This window comes from Canis lupus, chromosome 17 (genome assembly GCF_003254725.2).
Source record: "Canis lupus dingo isolate Sandy chromosome 17, ASM325472v2, whole genome shotgun sequence".
NCBI classification, from domain to species: domain Eukaryota; kingdom Metazoa; phylum Chordata; class Mammalia; order Carnivora; family Canidae; genus Canis; species Canis lupus.
In genome coordinates this window covers 62,920,516-62,938,946 of record NC_064259.1, presented here as the reverse complement: position 1 = coordinate 62,938,946, position 18,431 = coordinate 62,920,516, and the positions used below count along the sequence as shown (strand labels likewise).

Here is an 18,431-nt window from a genome sequence, read left to right as displayed (position 1 = left end):
TTATCTTATTTTTTTAAAAACTTTTTATTTATTTATTCATGAGAGAGACACAGAGAGAGAGAGAGAGAGACAGAGACACAGGCAGAGGGAGAAGCAGGCTCCATGCAGGGAGCCCGACCGATGTGGGACTCGATCCCGGGTCTCCCAGATCACACCCTGGGCTGAAGGCGGCGCTAAACCGCTAAGCCACCCGGGCTGCCTGAATATTAGTGGCTTTTAGTGTTGGCTTGCCACAGTTACTAGCTGGAGACCTTACCCAATTACTTAACCTTCTTCAACTCCAGTTTCCTTGCCTACTAACAAAAATTTGTCCCACCACCTCATAAGATTCTTGTATGGATTATATGAAATAGTAAATTACATTTTATAACCAAAAAATATTGCAAAAATGTTACTCTGAATTTCTTATATGCACCATAAAGCAACTTCTGTTAATAGTCTCTGACACTCCAAAACAAATGAGGTACCATCCTATGTCTACAGCACCTGATACTTTTCTAATTATCTCATTTAATACACTATACTTCAATATATACTATTCATTTATCTATATGTTCCTTTATTTTTTTTTTTAAGTCAGGGTTGTCGAATTTTTTTTTTTTTTTTTAAGATTTTATTTATTCATGAAAGACACAGAGAGGGAGAGACAGACACAGGAACAGAGGAGGAACTGACACAGGCAGAGGGAGAAGCAGGTTCCATGCAGGGAGCCTAACATGGAATTCGATCCCGGGTCTCCAGGATCACACCCTGGGTGAAGGCGGCGCTAAACCGCTGAGCCACCAGGGCTGCCCTATGTTCCTTTATTAAACTGTAAATCCTACTAGGCCTAAGTCCATGTCTCCTTGTTCAGCACTGTATTCCAAGCCACTTACATTAGTGCTCAATAAACAAATTAATAAATTTTTACAGAAGAAAAGTTCCTCCTTACAGGCTTTTGCTTCCAAAAGTCTTGATAAAAAAGATAATAATAACTTGTATCCATGGATTCTAAATACTGACTAGTAAGAATGACAAGAGAAAATTAAAGAAATATCAGAATAGGATCACATTCATGATTAAATAATTGAAAAAAAAATTTAACCAGGCTATCAACTAAGTCAATTATCACTCACCATCATATTTTGCTAGGACTGCCTGAACATCTGCATAGGCCTGTAATTCTAAAAGTGATTCTAGGAGATTCTCATGGATGTTCAACATGGTAAGAGGAGGAAATTCTTTCATCAACTGTACATTAAAAGGAAAAAAGATTAAAATTATAGCAAAGGAAATCAATAGAGCTGAATCTGATTCATTAAAGCAGAAATTCTTTAGTTTCTTAACAAAACTGTGAAGACTCAACCCTTAGAAATATGTATTAGTTAGTAAATACCCTGTTATAAAACCTACCAATTAAAAAACAATGACTCTGCATTAAAGTAATTGGAACTTAAACCACATTTTCAGTTTCTGAAAGAAAAAATATAAACATCCAATCATCAAATTTACTTACATCTCTCATTATTTTTACTGCTTCTCTTATTCTTCCTAATTTTCTTGCACACATTGCTAATCTTCTTTTAATATATACCAGTACATTGGTATCTCTTCCTATTTAAAAAAAAATGACATGATTATCATGTCTTACTATTATGTCTATTTCATTAACATATTATCCATTATTTATAAGTAATTATTTGCTTACCCAGAAGTTTCAATGAAAATTAAATTGTGTCAGAATGGAAGACTATTACTGATTATTGAATCTGGGTGACAAACATTGAATGGAGGTTCATTATACTGTTACATTTTTGTATATGCTTGAAGTTTTTTTATAGTAAAAGCTTAAAATCTATCTATAGAATTACTTCTCTAACAGTAAGTAATCTGAGTACATTACATATAAATTAATTAGTGTGGGCAGCCCGGGTGGCTCAGTGGTTTAATGCCACCTTCAGCCAAGGGCCTGATCCTGGAGACCCAGGATCGAGTCCCACGTCGGGCTCCCTGCATGGAGCCTGCTTCTCCCTCTGCCTGTGTCTCTGTCTCTGTCTCTCTGTGTTTCTCACGAATAAATAAAATCTTAAAAAAAAATTTAATTAGTATACCTGGACAAGTGTATTTTAATATTAACATAAAATAGATTAATGGGAAAAAATAATTCTATTGAGTTTCTACATAAACAATCTATTATTTTAATATTCTCTATTGTTTTGACTGACAAACAAAAGATGTCCGAAACAAAATTTCCATGGCTAGTGTGAACTTTTGCTCAATAGCTACTAATTAACAAACTATAAAACTATTTCTAGAAAGAGCTAATAAATATTTCTGTAACTATCTCAGAATCATATTTGAGATTATACAAAGACAAATGGTATGGCTTTTTCACAGATGTAGCTTCATCAGCTCCAGACTGCAAAATTATATATTCCCACAGTTGTGTGGTTGTGTTCTATAACAACATACATAAATGAAACATACTGTATACATCAATATTTAGCTTGGAGAGAAAACATTATCCAAATTTTAGTTTCCACAAACAAAAGATTCAAAACTCAACTGCTAGCAGATAATGCTTTATGTAAACATATTTCAATTTATTGCCCAATATCTGCCAAAATCATTAAACTAAAACCCCCTGGCCACAAAAAATTGCAGGAAGCAGCAGCACTACAGATTCTAACATCTTTGGTGGAAGTATCTCAATTCTAACTGAGAGAGTATCCCTAAGAGTACAAAGAATCTCAGTTGCTTTGGCCCATATGATCTCAAACATATAGAGAAAAGTCAAGGAAAGAAAGAATCAATGTCAAGTGTAGGGCTAGATGTTATTACACTAAAGGGGTCACTCCCTGGCACTATGTAGAGATAATATACAGTCTGAAGAGCACACCAAGTGATGTACTTCTACTATTGCTTGGGGTAAGGGTGAGGATAAAGGGGATAGCTGCTTATCATTACAAGAAGGCTCTCCTGAATCTTGGATATTTTTGAGTTGTGTTTCTTTGATGATCAGCCCAATTCTCATATGAAATAAATTACCATTAAGTCTCAGAGTAGCACATCTCTCAATAACCAGAGCACATCTGTTCCCTTCCATAAGCATTCTCTAGCTAATGCCCATTTGTCTTGCTAGCTTGTAGACATTATGAATAAAGTAGTTATCTCTTATGAAAGGAAGCTAACTTCTAAGTCTTAAGAGTTTTTTAAAAAAGATTATTGTTGTTTTATGTCTTCAACATGAAAGAGCCAATTTCAGGAGCTAAACAAAAGTCAAGTAATAATCAGTTCAAATTTGCTTACTCAGTTGAGCTTCATGCTGAGGACTTTGGTGTTGGCACTGCTGTGACCGCCTGTAAATTGTTTCTCCTGCCTTGAGTGCCTGTTTAAATAACCTTTCAGCATCTACAATAGTCGTTGCTTCTTCCTCAGCCAGTAGAACATATGCAGTGGCACAGCTATGAAGAAAGCAAGCAAGGCAATTTTAAGCAAAATGGTAAAGAAGTATTTTCTCTTGGATACGTCCTTTGTTCTGCATCACATTTCCCTAACTTTACCTATACTTTCCATCTTTTAAAGAAGAAAAAAAACCTTCACTTAATATTCTAATTTATTAGGGGCATATTGGTATATTTTTGGTGTGTTTCCACAATTTTTCTCCTTTTCTACCTTCCTTTTCTTCACTTTATTTTCTATTTGCTCTACTTCTATATCCACTCCTTAATCATTTGTCCCATATTTTTCTTTTGTGAATGGGGGATGAAAATAAGATACACAAAGAACTATCTAAAAAGTAGTTCAAGGGACTATACACTCCAGTGGCTATGCCTGCTCTTAGCCACCATATACTTCATAATATTCATCTAACAGGGGCAAGTACAGGAGAGGGTGAAGGTTGAGAATAAAGATCTATGGTCAACAAGGAATCTTTAACATTTGACCTAGAATTGTATCTTTCCAGGACTAGCCCTATTTCCCAACTCTGAGCCTTCATTATGCGTGCCACCCTGCCCTTTCTTGGACTTAGCCACAATTGTGTTGCAGCAAAACCTCCTTGGTCTGAATTCTAAGTCTTCCTCCTATATTGCTGCTCTTACTCATCACGCACATGCTCACTCCAAGTTTCCTTTCTTCACCCCACTAAAACACAAAGATTTCTCTTTGTATCAGTTAAATCAAAAGCTGGCCAATAAATTAACCTGTTTGGGGGCAAAAAAGAGAAACAAAAGTTTCCTTTCCATTCCCAGATATAGCAAGTACATACTCTAGTTCTTCTGGAGAAAATAACCTAGTTCTGATTATCTAAGCCGGCATTGTCCAGTACTGAAGTCCTTGGCTACATATAGTCATTGAACACTTGAAACGTGCCTAGTCTGAATTGAGATGTGATGTCAGTGTAAAGTGTACATTGGATTTGGAAGACTTAAAAGAATGTAAAATAATTTAATAGTTTAAAAAACATATCAATTATATGTTAAAGTAATATTTTAATATTTTGAATATAGCTAAAATATATTAAATTAATTTCATTTATTTCTTTTTTTACTTTTTAAATCTGGTTACTAGAAAACTTAAAGTTACAAATATGGTCATGTTATATTTCTATTGAACAGTGTTTAAGCAAAAGAAGAGAAATTGTAGGCAACAGTACGAGACCAGCATAAAACAAAAATGATGGCAAGGGGGGCACCTATGTGGCTTAGCCAGTTATGCGTCTGACACTTGCTTTTAGCTCATAATCTCAGGGTTGTGAGATGGAACCTTCTGTTGGGTTCCACACTCAGCAGGGAGACTGCTTGGGATTCTGTCCCCCCTCTACCCCTCCTCCCCACCCACATTCTCGCTCTAAAATAAATAAATAAATAAATAAATAAATAAATAAATAAATAAATAAATGAAAAAGCATTTTTAAATGAAGATAAGGTAGCTATCAAACAACTGGGGACAAGGAGCACCTTTTGAATATAGAAAATGCAAATCGGACCATTCCAGCATCCTTCAAATAATATATTAAATTGAACTATATGATAATTTCACTAATCAACAGAGATTTCTCCAGTACATATATTGGATTTTGCTGAAACATTAGATTATTGCTGCTTTAAACAGTAGCATCCTAAACTGCCATTCTAAACCCAACTCAAATGTTTTTTTTTCAAATATTTTTATTTTTTTTTAAACTTTTTTTTAAGTTTTTATTTATTTATGATAGTCACACACAGAGAGAGAGAGAGAGAGAGAGAGAGGCGCAGAGACACAGGCAGAGGGAGAAGCAGGCTCCATGCACCGGGAGCCCGACATGGGATTCGATCCCGGGTCTCCAGGATCGCGCCCTGGGCCAAAGGCAGGCGCCAAACCACTGCGCCACCCAGGGATCCCTCAAATGTTTTTAAATAACAAAATAAAAACCCTTTTAAAAGATCTAGATGGGTATAAATTGATGCAGTAGAATCAAAGTACAAATATTTTAAATTACAATATGCCTATGATAAAAAGAGGTTCTTTTCCCTGAGAGCTTTCTTGTATTTGTTCAAAAATATTTTTAATGGAGATGTTAATAAATTAATTTTATGAATACTGAATGAATCTCATTTTTAGGAATGTTGGGTTGCTGTTTGACTTAAGGTAAAATTCATCGCTTCTCGGCCTTTTGGCTAAGATCAAGTGAAATTAAGGTAAAATTCACATAATAAAATTAGCCATTTTAAAGTATGTCATTCGGGGACTTTTAATATATACATAAGGTTCATTCATGTAGCATGGAACAGTATTTTTCATTCCTTTTTATGACGAATATTCCATTGTGTAGATATACCAATTCTGTATACCCATTCATCACGAATTGATGGACATTTGGGTTGGTTCCAGTTTGGGGCTATTATAATACCACTGTGAACATCTGCTTCAAAGTTTTTGTTTGAACTTTTCCTTTCCGCACTCCATTATATGACCAGGTGTGGAACTCCTGCATCATATGATAGTTCTAATTTTATCTTTTTGAGGAACTGCCACACTGTTTTCCACAGTGGCAATACCTAAATTTTACATTCCCACTTGCAATCTATAAGGGTTCTAACTTCTCCACATTTTTGCAAACACTTGGTATTTTCTGGAAGTTTTTGTTATACCATCTTGTGATGGGGCATCACACTGTTTTCATTTTCATGTCTCTAATTATGAATAATGTTGAGCACCTTTCAAGTACTTATTGGTTATTTATATGAATGTCTGATTTGAATCCTTTGAAGAAATGTCTGTTGAAATCCTTCATCCATTTTTGGGGTGCCTGAGTGGTTCATTCAGTTGGGCTTCTACCTTCCACTCAGGTCATGATCCCAAGGTCCTAGAATTGAGCCCTGCATCAGGCTCCCTGCTCAGTGGGGAGTCTGCTTCTCCCTCTCCCTCTACAGCTTCCCCTGCTTGTGCTCTGTCAAATAAATAAATAAAATCTTAAGAAAAAAAAAAGAAATCCTCCATTCATTTTTAATTGCATTATCATTTTGTAATTGAGTTCTAGATATATTCTGGATATTAAACTCATCAAATATGGCTCACAAATATTTTCTCTCATTCTGTGGATTGCCTTTTCACCTTCTTGATAGTATTCTTCAAGGCATAAAAGCTTTTAATTTTGATGAAACCTAATTCATCTAATCTTTTCTTTGTTGTTGCTTGTGCTTTTGGTGTCCTATCTAAGAGAGCATTTCAAGTCTAGTCATAAAAATCTGCCCTGGGCAGCCCGGGTGGCTCAGTGGTTCAGCGCCACCTTTGGCCCAGGGCATGATCCTGGAGACCTGGGATCGAGTCCCACGTCGGTCTCTCTGCATGGAGCCTGCTTCTCTCTCTGCCTGTGTGTCTGCCTCTATCTCTCTCTCTCTCTGTGTCTCTCATGAATAAATAAATAAATCTTTAAAAAAAAATCTGCCCCTGTGTTTTCTTTTAGGAGTTTTACAGTTTTAGCTCTTATATGTAGGTCTTTGATTAACTTTGAATTAATTGTGTATGATGTGTGTAAAGGTTGATTTTTGTATGTGGCTATCCATTTGTCCAGCACCACTTGATGAAGAGACCAAACTCTTTTCCCATTGAATGTTCTTGGCACCCTTGTCAAAAATCAACTGACTAAAGGGCTTCTGGATGGCTCAGGCAGTTGGGTATCCAACTCTTGGTGTCAGCTCAAGTCATGATCTTGGGGTTGTGACACTGATCCTCACTTCAGGTTCCCCACTCAGTGGGGAGTCTGCTCCTCTCCCTCTCCCTTTGCCCATTCTCTCGCTCCCTCTCTTTCTCTTAAATAAATGAATCTTTTAAAAAAAAATCAATTGGCCATAAATGCATGGGTTTATTTCTGGACGTACAACTTGATTCCATCTATCTAGATGTCTGTCTCTGTGATTTAATTTCTGTAGCTTCACAGTTAGTTTTGAAATCAGGAAGTGAGTTCTCCGATTTTGTTTTTTCAAGGTTGTGTTGGCTGTTTGAGGGCTCTTGTAATTCAATGTGAATTTTAGGATCAGCTTGTCTATTTTGTAACAAGGACAACTGAAACTTTGATAGGGATTGCAATGAATTTGTAAATCAACTTGAGGATCTTGTAGATCCTGAGCTTCCATCTTAACAATATCAAGTATTCCAATTCATGAGCATGGGATACCTTTACATTTATTTAAGTATTCTTTAACTTTTTCAACAATACTTTATCATTTTTAGTGTATAAGTCTTGCACTCCTTGGTTAAATTTAGGTATTTTAACATTTTTTAAAAATTTTTATTTATTTATGATAGTCACACAGAGAGAGAGAGAGAGAGAGAGGCAGAGACACCGGCAGAGGGAGAAGCAGGCTCCATGCACCGGGAGTCTGACGTGGGATTCGATCCCGGGTCTCCAGGATTGCGCCCTGGGCCAAAGGCAGGCGCCAAACCACTGCGTCACCCAGGGATCCTGGTATTTTAACATTTTTGATGCTATTGTAAGTGGAATTGTTTTTTAAATTTCTTTTTCAGATTGTCCACTATTAGTGTATAGATGTACAACAGATACAAGGAAGGACTAGCTTCTGCCATTTTCCTATTTGTTTTCTATATGTCCTGTGGACAGTAACTTTGTTGAACTCTTCTGCTAGCTCTAACGGTTTTGTGTTCAGATTCAATGAGATTTTCTATACATAAGATCATGTAATATGTGAATAAAGACAGTTTTACTTTTTCCTTTCAGATTTGGAAGTCATTTCCCCCCCTCTTCTTGCCAAATTGCCTGGATAGCACTTCCAGTATAATGTTAAGTAGAAGTGGCAAAAACAGATGCCCTTATCTTATTCTTGAGCTTTGAAAGAAACCTTTACTGTTTTTCATCTGTAAATATGTAGTTAGTTAAGGGTTTTTCACAGATGCTCTTTATCAATTTGAGAAAGTTTCCTTCAATTCCTTTTTGACTTTTTAGTGTTTTTATCATAAAATAGTGTAGGATTTTGTCAAATAGCTTTTCTGCATCAATAGAGATGATCATGTGGTTCTTGTTCTTTTTTCTATTAATGTGGTATCTTACATTGACTGATTTTTTTTTTATTTACATTGACTGATTTTTATATATTAAACCACCCTTGCTTTCTTGGGACAAATCCCACTGTTCACGGTCCATAATTCTAATATGGTGCTGGATTTGCTATGCTGGTATTTTGTTGAGGATTTCTGCATCTTTATTCATAATACATAGACATTAGTCTATGATTTTTGTTTCTGGTGATGTCTTTGGTTTTGATATGAGCGTAATATTGCTTCACAGAATGAGTTCTCTGGAGAGCTTAAGGACTGGTGTTAATTCTTCTAGTGCTTGGTAGCATTTGCAAGTGAAAGGATCTTGTACTGGGTTTTCTTTGGATATTTTTAAATTACTGATTCCATCTCTTAGTATAGGTCTACTCAGATTTTCTACTTTTTCTTGAGGCAGTTTTTGTAGTGTGTTGCTAGAAATTTGTCCATTTTATTTATCTAATTTGGAGAAATATAATTGTTCACTGTATTCTGCTTTTAAGGTCAGTAGTAATGCTCCCAGTTTCATTCTTAATTTCAGTAATCTGAGTCTTTTCTTTCTTTTAATTGGTGAATCTAGCTAAAAGTTTATCAATTTTGTTGATCTTTTAAAAAACCAGCCTTTGTCTCATTGATTCTATTGTTTTCTATTCTCTATTTTGTTTATTTCCCTCTAATATCTATTACTGCCTTTCACTTCTAGTATAGTTGGGTCTTCATTTTCTAGTTTCTTAAGGTATAAAGTTTAAGTTCCTGATGGAGATTTTTTTCCTTATTAACGTGTTTAGTTTCTTCTGAGCACTGCTTTCTCTATCTCAAAAGTTTTGGTATGTTGTACTTTCATTTTTACTCATCTCAAAGTATTTTCTAATTTTTCCTTATGATTTCTTCTTTGACTCATTAAGAGTCTTGTCTAACTTCCATTTATCCCAATATTGTGAAATTTCCATATTTCCTTCTGATTTCTAATATTATTCCATTTTGGTTGCAGTAAATAGTTTATATAATTTCCATCTTTTGAAATTTACTGAGAATTCTTTATATTGTAATATGTGATATATCCTAGAGAATGTTCCACGTACACTTGAGAAGAATGTATACTCTTCTGTTGTTGGATAGAGTGCTATATGGATGTCTGTTAGGTCTAGTTTATAGTGTTGGTTCAAGTCTTCCACTTCACTGTGTATCTTTTGTCTGATTATTCTATCCATTATTCAAATGGTATGTTGAAGTTTCCAACTATTACCGTTGAACTATCTATTCCTACTTTCAATTGTCAGTTTTTGATTCATATATTTTGGGTCTCTGTTATTAAATGCATATAAGTTTATAATTGTTGTATCTTCTTGATGAATTGAACCTCTTTTATCATTATATAATGTAATTGCATTACAAAAATTTTGTCAGGGTGTCTGGGTAGCTTAGTCAGTTGAGAGTCCAGCTCTTGATTTCAGCTCAGGTCATGATCAGGGTTGTGAGATTGAGCCCTGTGTTGTCCCCATGCTCAGCAGAGAGCCTGCTTGTCCCTCTCCCCCCTCTGCGCCTTCCCTTGCCCTCTCTTTCCCAAATAAATAAATGTCAAATTTTTTTGTGTGTTTAAGTCTATTTTGTCTGATATTAGTTTAGCCACTGCATCTCTCTTTTGGTTACTATTTCCGTGGAATATCTTTTTCCATACTTTTACTTCCTACTTCTTTGTCTCTAAGAGGAGTTTCTTATAGACAACATATAGTTGAACTGTTTTTTAAATCCACTCTGCCAATCAATGCCTTTATCTGTAGAGTTTAATCTACTTACATCTAAGTAATTAATAAGGAAGGATTTATTTCTGCTATTTTTCTATATGTCCTTTTTTGTCCTTATTTTCTGCAGTACTTGTGTTAGGTATTTTCTAGTATATCATTTTGATTACCTTCTCACATCTTTTACTACATATTTTTTAGTTATTTCTTAGTGGTTAACAATTACCAATTATACTTAAAATCTTTTTTTTTTAATATTTTATTTATTTATTCATGAGAGACACAGAGAGAGAGAGAAAGAGGCAGAGACACAGGCAGAGGGAGAAGCAGGCTCCATGCAGGGAGCCCGACGTGGGACTCGATCCCGGGTCTCCAGGATCAGGCCCTGGGCTGAAGGCAGGCACTAAACCCCTGAGCCACCCAGGCTGCCCCCAATTATACTTAAAATCTTAATTTACAGCAATCTAGTTCCAATTAATACCAACTTAGTTTCAATAGTATACAAAACTTTGCTCCTCTATAGCTCTTCCCTGTTCCCTACACCCAATGTTGTTGTCATAAATTACATTTTTATAAACTACATGTCCATCAATATAGATTTATAAGTATTGTTTTACATTGTTGTCTTTTAAACTATATTGAAAAAAAGAATTGCAAACCCAAAATACATTAAATTTTATATTTGTATATGTAATTATTTTTTTTACTGGTATTCTTTATTGCTTTGTGTGAAGTCAAGACTGTCTAGTATTCTTTTATTTCACCCTGAAAAATTCCTTTTAGCATTTCTTATAATATAGGTCTACTAACAATGAACTCTCTCAGTTTCTGTTTACCTGGGAATGCTTAATTTCTCCTTCATTTTTGAAGGAGAGGTCTGTTAGATAAGGAATCCTTAGTTGACAGTTCTCTTTTTTTTCAGAATTTTGACTTTGTCATCCCACTCTCCTCTGGCTTCTATGGTTTCTGATGAGAACTTAGTTGTTAATCTTATTGAGGATCCCTCATTCACCATGAGTCACTTTTCTCTTGCTGCTTTCAGGAGTCTCCACTTGTCCTTGGTTTTTGAAAGCTTGATTATACTGTGTCACATCGTGGATGTCTTTGATTATAACTTACTTGGGGTTCACAGAGCTTCTTGATCTTTATTTCTAGATTTATTTCTAAATTTTTTTCCTAGATTTCTTTTTAGAGCTTTACTGATATTCTCTAATGTCTTTGATTATATCTTACTTGGGGTTCACTGAGATTCTTGATCTTTATTTCTAGATTTCTAAATTTTTTCCCTAGATTTCTTTCTAGATTCTAGATCTTTAGTGATATTCTCTAAGGGTGAGATATTCTTCTCATGACTTCTTTTTGTTGTTTTTTGTACATAACTTCCTTTACCTTTTTGACCATATTTAAAATATTTGACTTAAAGTTTTTGTCTAGAAAGTCCAGTCTTGAGGACTTCCTTGAAGACAGTCTTCATCCATTTCCTTTTTTTTTTCTGTGTATCGGGCATATTTTGTTTCTTTGTATGTCTCATACACTTTTTTGCTTAAAAATGCAAATTTTGGGACGCCTGTGTGGCTCAGTGGTTTAGCACCCAACTTTGGGCCAGGGCATAATCCTGGAGTCCCGGGATCGAGTCCCACATCGGGCTCTCTGCAAGGGGCCTGCTTTCCCCCTCTGACTGTGTCTCTGCTTCTGTCTCTCTCTCCGTCTCTCATGAATAAATAAAATATTTTTTAAAAAATGCAAATTTTGAAGATTATAATGTAGTAACTCTAGCAATTAGATTCCCCCCTCCTCCCCATGGCTTGTTTTAGTTATTTGTTTAATGACTTTCTGAACTAATTTTCTAAAGTTTGTATTCATTATCATATGTAACTACTGAAGCCTCTACTCCTTTAGCTTTATGCATCAACCAGTGATTTGATAGATTGCCTTAAACACCTGGAACCAAAAACAAAACAAAAACACATGGCTTTGCAGATGAGCTGTATGTGTGTATTGGGGCACACCTTCAACAGGCCGTTTACAACTCTGCCTTAGCCTTTACTTTGTGTAGAACCTGAAATTTAGACAGACATAAGAGCTCAGGTCCTCTTAAGCTTCTTCTGAGCATGTGCCCAACCCTGAGTGTGTGTGGGACGACTCAGATTCCCAGAAATATGTGAGTTTTTCAAACCCTTTTCCCCAAAATATCTCATTCCTCAGCCTTTCCTCTCAAGCTTTCCGGTTTGTCTATTGTTTACCCCAGCTGTATCCCTTGCCCCAGGGCAGCAGGGACTAGTGCATTTGCCTTTCAATGTTTTCAACAATGCCCCCGGAGTGTAGCTGAGTCAATGGAGGGAAAATTCTGAATTAACCCAAATAAAGGCAGGCCCTTTGAGCTGGTCCTTCAGAGAGCTACCAGAAAGGTCAAAATAAACAAGCACAAATCTTTAAGAGTAAGATCCATTCCATTTCCTCTGGTAGCAGGAACCTATACCCACAATGCAGACTTTTGACTTCAAGGCTGCTACTGAGGAAAGGAGTGGGGATGGGACCAGTGTTAAGTTAAGAAGACAAAAACAAAGCTCTCTTACAGAAATTTGGCTGCTTTTCAAATTGATTAAGCATTCTCTAGGATGATATAATCTTTTAATTAGTTTCCAGAGTTTCAATAAAGTTGATACACGGCTTTGGGAGTTCCCTACACTGCTCCACCTTAGGAAAGTCTTCATAATAATGATAATATATCTCCACCTTAGGAAAGTCTTCATAATAATTTATGATTTTTCTCCACCTTAGGAAAGTCTTCATAATAATAATAATATATCTTGGGGGGTGGTGTTGTTAAAGGATACAGGGGACAATGCTAAATTCACATCATTCAGGAAGCATTCCTTGATTAACCCCAACTGGGGCCATACTTTCACTCTTGGCATTTATTTAGTATCAGATTAATATTTATTGATCTGTTGTATTTAAATATTAACTTATGATTTTACATTTTGCCTTTTCAAAATATAGAATTGATACAAAGAGCTATGAAAAGTAAATGCTCAACAGTGGAAAAAAAAGTTAGAGCTACATTCTACTTATTTTGAATCCTCTTCGCATGCCTCCGAACCCATTAGCAACTAAAGTTCTCAGGACAGAATAAATGCTTTAAATGAATGATTTAAATGAAAAACAAAATTTAAAAAAGGTGGCATAAGTATTTTAGTAGTTTTTAACTCTCAAGAATTATCACCAATTAGATAAGCATTCTGAATTTTAAAAAGTATCTCTAGGATAAATTCCATTCAAAAGCACAGATAAGTTCATAATTTCAGGAGCAAAGTACAGATGTCCATGAATACTGCAAAATTTGTCTCAAGTATACAAAAAAAAGAAAAGGGCCTGCTAATGACTCCAAGTGTCTTAGAAAGAGACAAAAGATAACATAAAATCATTTGTCTGAGTTTCCCTCAAAACAAACTTACTTTCCGTATATTTCAAACTTACTCATTGTTTAATTCTAAAGCTTGATAGGCTGCTTTGATTCGAGCTGGAGGATTTCTTTCCCTCCATGCCTTCTGCATAACTGTAGGAAAAATATTTCAAAAAGTAAATGAGATGGTAAACATAAATAATCTCACGCAAAACGTATGAAGAATGAGCTAGGAGAGTAAACAAAGATTTAAATAACATGTTCTTAAATATAAGAAACAAGAAACTGGAGTGTTAGTTCACATTAATCTTATGAGAAATTTACATTAAATTTGGAAGCGTCTCACATAAGAAAAATATATTCTTTCTCTGATTTTTTAACATATAAGGTATTTAATCCAGTTAATTGCACCATTATTATACATGAACATTTATATTTCTAAATGCATATTAAATTTGGGTGACATCAAATTATAACCAATATGAAATATTCTAGTTCTTTTATCACTTTGAAAAGGGTCTATGGAACTGCTAAAAATATAAAAACACTTAAAAACAAAGTCTTTGTCTAATCAATGATTCAATCCAAGAAGAATTCTTGAATTTGCATTCTGTATAAAATTATAGGTAGGAAAAGGAATTAATTTAGAATATAGTACACTTCTGGAAAATGTCAGTTTCTATCAAGATTCAACAAAAGCATAAATTAAAATCTCTCTAGAATAAGAATATTAGTTTTGCTACCAAGTACTGTACCAAAATGAAAATTTCATACTAATAAATTCTAAATAAAATTTCATACTAAATAATAAGTTTCTTAAAAATTAAACAAACAAAGCAGATTCATGAAACTATCTGGCCTATCTCAAGTTTGATAAGAAAAACAGACAATCTATGAATGTTGCTTTTGGAACAAAACCTACAACTGTCCAGCAAGAATAATGTGGAAAATGTTTGAGTTTTCCTTTGGAAACAAAATATTAGTCTTGGCTTAGAAAAGAAGACAATATATTCTACTTGTGTAACAAAAATACATTTCTCATATCAAACATGTCACCAGCTGTCTGACAGTAAATGCTTCCTGAACTTGACAAATTGATGCAAGTCAGCAACCATCTGATAATAACCAGGTAATGAATAGGGTTTTGCTCAAACATTAAAAGTTGCAGAAAACTAAAGAATATTAGACTTGCCAATTTTAATGATGGGGCTTTCTTCTTTAAGTTACATGATATTTAAAGTCAAATTTGGAAACTGAAATTTTCATCAACATTTTAAATGGTTATTTGGTATTCTAGCATATTAAGTATCTCTCAGAATTTATTTAAGCAATTCTCTTACATTATTACGATACATCAAATTGTTTGCTAATTATAGGAATGCTATAATAACCATCTTTCAACATCTACTTTTGCATACTTGACCAAATAATTTCTTTCTAGAAGTAGAATGGTTGATTAGAATGTATGCATCTTTTAAAAGATTTTGGATAACCTCCCAAATTCTTCTTTTTTTTTTTTTTTTTTAAAGATTTTATTTATTTATTCATGATAGTTACACAGAGAGAGACAGAGAGGCAGAGACACAGGCAGAGGGAGAAGCAGGCTCCATGCAGGGAGCCCGACGTGGGATTCGATCCGGGGTCTCCAGGATCGCGCCCCGGGCCAAAGGCAGGCGCCAAACCACTGCGCCACCCAGGGATCCCCCAAATTCTTCTTAATAAGACTATTAATTTACATTCTTTCAGGCAGTGGAGAAGAGTGACTATTTCCTTACTTAGCAACACTGAGTGGTATCAATCTTTGCTTATTTAATGCATGGAAACTATAACATCTTCATTTCCATTTCTTTTATTTCTAGTAAGGTCATCTAATCCACGTTTATGTATTTTTTTCTTAATTGTATTCTTTGGTTTTCAACTGCTCTATCCACACTTTCAAGATTAATCCTCAAAACCAATGCAGTTCCAAGCCAAAGGGGAAAGGGGAAATAAACTTCAAGAAGAAAAACTTATATTTCTTTCTAAAACAAGGCTTAGAAATAAGTTAAAGGAAAATGCTGATTTAGTATTCAACTGTCCTCTTTTTTCTGATGCAAAAAAGTGGTTTTATCAAAGACTCATGGGCAGAAAGAGCTGCTCAACTGTCCTCTTTAGGAGCTCTTGATATGCTTAAAAAAATAACACAATTCAATCAAATCTATCTATTTTTTAAAGTTAAATAATATTCCAATATCCTGGGATGCCTGGGTGGCTCATTGGTTGAGAGTCTGCCTTGAGCTCAGGGCATGATCCCGGGGTCCTGGGATCGAGTCCCACATCAGGCTCCCTGCATGGAACCTGCTTCTCCCTCTGCCTGTGTCTCTGCCTCTCTCTGTCTCTCATGAATAAATAAATAAAATATTTTTAAAAATTCCAATATGCTAATAAGCAGAAAAGAAAACAACCAATCCCAAGATCAGGGATTATAAATGTAGATGCCTACAAAGACCAAGCAGAAAACATAAATGTGTAAACTAAAAGTATGTGCACTATCTAAAGGAGGGAGTCACAGGTCTAACTGATATTTGCAAGGTGTACACGCAGGTCCAGTTTTACCATATTTTCCAACTTTCAAAAAGTGTAAATCTGGGTTTTAATGTCAAATCTCCTGATTCTTACCTGTTGAAGAGAAAATACCATGAAAACAAATTATTCAAAAGTCACCACTGGCCAGGGGCGCCTGTCCAGCTCAGTTAGTAGAGCATGAACCTCTTGATCTCAGGGTTGTGAGTTTGAGCCCCACACTGAGTATAGAGATTATTTAAAAATAAAATCTTAAGAAAAAAAAAACCACAACAGAACACTGCTGGCTGGCCCTAAAGATATGTTTGTTTTCTGTCTTAAATAAATAAATCAGTAAGATGAGAATAGAATCTACTAACTTAGTAACTAATGACAATCAAGAGAAATTTGTCACATCACACATATGTACACATTTTTTACTACAAAACTACAGATATAATCATTAACCTTTATGTAAGTGTCTGAAAAGATCAATATGGATCAATTTACAGATAAAGTCTGTCCTTGAGCTCAGTATTTAGCTGGAATTATGCATAACTCTAGAAGTACATGAGACTTTGGAAGGACCAAAATAGTATGTGTGGTTTTAAGAGAACCAATTTATAAAGCCTCAACTTTTTTATTTGCTCTTTCCAAGGACTGATCTACTTGGAAGAATGTTCTTCTGATTGTTCTATGCATTGTACTGGTTTCCCTCTCCTACTCAACATCTGCTTCCCCACCCCCCAAAATAGATTCCCTTCTTCTACTTTACAGAAAAAAACACTTACTTCTCATCCATCCTAAATCTTTCCAAGGTGCATTCCCTAGAGTGTAAAAAGTCTCCAAATGCCAAAAGGGCAATTCAAAGTTTGGGTCTGGGGGCAGTCATTTTTTGTCAAGGCATCTATAATAGGAATTCCTTTTATTTAACTGTGAAGCTCGGCATCAGAAATAAGATTATTCTGGCCCCTGGATGCTTTGAATTCAAGTATATTGTAGTGTGGAAAGGGAGTGATAACAATTTTTATTAGTTCCATTTATCAGCATCCCTTCCCCCTTATATCAAAGAATGTGCTGCTCCTAACAGAAAGTCCCCTCATAGCAAGGCAAAGGGGGCACAAGTATAGAATAATAAAGGGGGTGGAATCTTCTTTTGGCCAAGTGATAGGCTCTAGGTAAAGCTCTAAGAGTTATCTATCTTTCTATCTTAGAATCTAAATTCAGAAGAGAAATGGTTGCCATAGGGATGCATGTTAACATGTTTGACCTGAAAACTGAAGCCAGACTTTTCTGTCAGAAAGTTGGTCTGAAAAAAAAAAAGAAAAAAAAAAAAAAGAAAGAAAGAAAGAAAGTTGGTCTGATCTGGTTGACAGAATTAAATGAGAACTTACCCTGTCAATTAGGTTATATGGAGGACATTTTCCACAGCTGAAATAGCCAAATACGTAGTTCCAAGGATTTGAGAAAAATATAATTAAAGTTTAAAGTGCATGGTACCATTTAGAACCTTATGATCAAAGGAAATTAAAATTCTAAAAAACTTATACCCAAAAAAAATTATTGTGGAAAAACATTGATAAAGGCTCTCAAGTATATAATAATTATAATAAAATCAAATAGGGGTGGGAAATGGATGAGTTCAAGAAGAAAAAAGACTTACATAAAATTTACTACTGCTAAAGAGTATTAATTGATGTCTTTTTCAGTGGATAATGGGGTATCAAGTCATTGGATTCCTTGAAATACATTCAAATATAAGGTATTCTAGTTTCATTTTTAACAGCCTTCAACATGTTAAAAATCATATTCTTTGCAATAATTTAATCTTATGATGTCAAGTTAAAAATATTTGAAAGGGATACATCATTTTTCAAAATTCCTTTAGGAGGTATGTGAACACAAATGTTTTAAGAGTACAGCATTAGGGCAGCCTGGTGGCTCAAGGGTTTAGCACTGCCTTCAGCCCAGGGAGTGATCCTGGAGACCTGGGATCCAGTCCCACATCAGGCTCCCTACATGGAGCCTGCTTCTCCCTCTGCCTATTTTTCTGCCTCTCTCTCTCCACCCCCCCCCCGTCTCAAATAAATAAATAAATAAATAAATAAATAAATAAATAAATAAATAAATAAAATCTTTAAAAAAGAAATAAGAGTACAGCATTAGTGGACAGCCATGGTTGCTATTTGAAAAGCTCACCAATATCTGCAATTCTGTTTGTGATAAGG

At 35.0% G+C, this 18,431-nt stretch overlaps 1 protein-coding gene across 12 annotated transcripts in view; it reads right to left on the bottom strand.

The window, feature by feature from the left end:
- Positions 1-18,431, bottom strand: part of ST7L (suppression of tumorigenicity 7 like) — an 86,422-nt gene that overhangs the window by 52,977 nt on the left and 15,014 nt on the right. For 11 of the 12 annotated variants that reach the window (XR_004806185.2, XR_007403083.1, XM_035700687.2 and 8 more), the window contains 4 exons: positions 13,737-13,815; positions 3,289-3,443; positions 1,496-1,593; positions 1,116-1,230 (listed from right to left, as the gene is read on the bottom strand). Coding sequence is in view for 10 of the 12 variants with exons in the window: in XM_035700687.2 (XP_035556580.1) it covers positions 1,116-1,230; positions 1,496-1,593; positions 3,289-3,443; positions 13,737-13,815 (447 nt within the window). In the remaining 2 variants the exon portion in view is untranslated. The remainder of the gene's footprint in view (positions 1-1,115; positions 1,231-1,495; positions 1,594-3,288; positions 3,444-13,736; positions 13,816-18,431) is intronic. The other variant, XM_035700692.2, reaches the window with a different exon arrangement.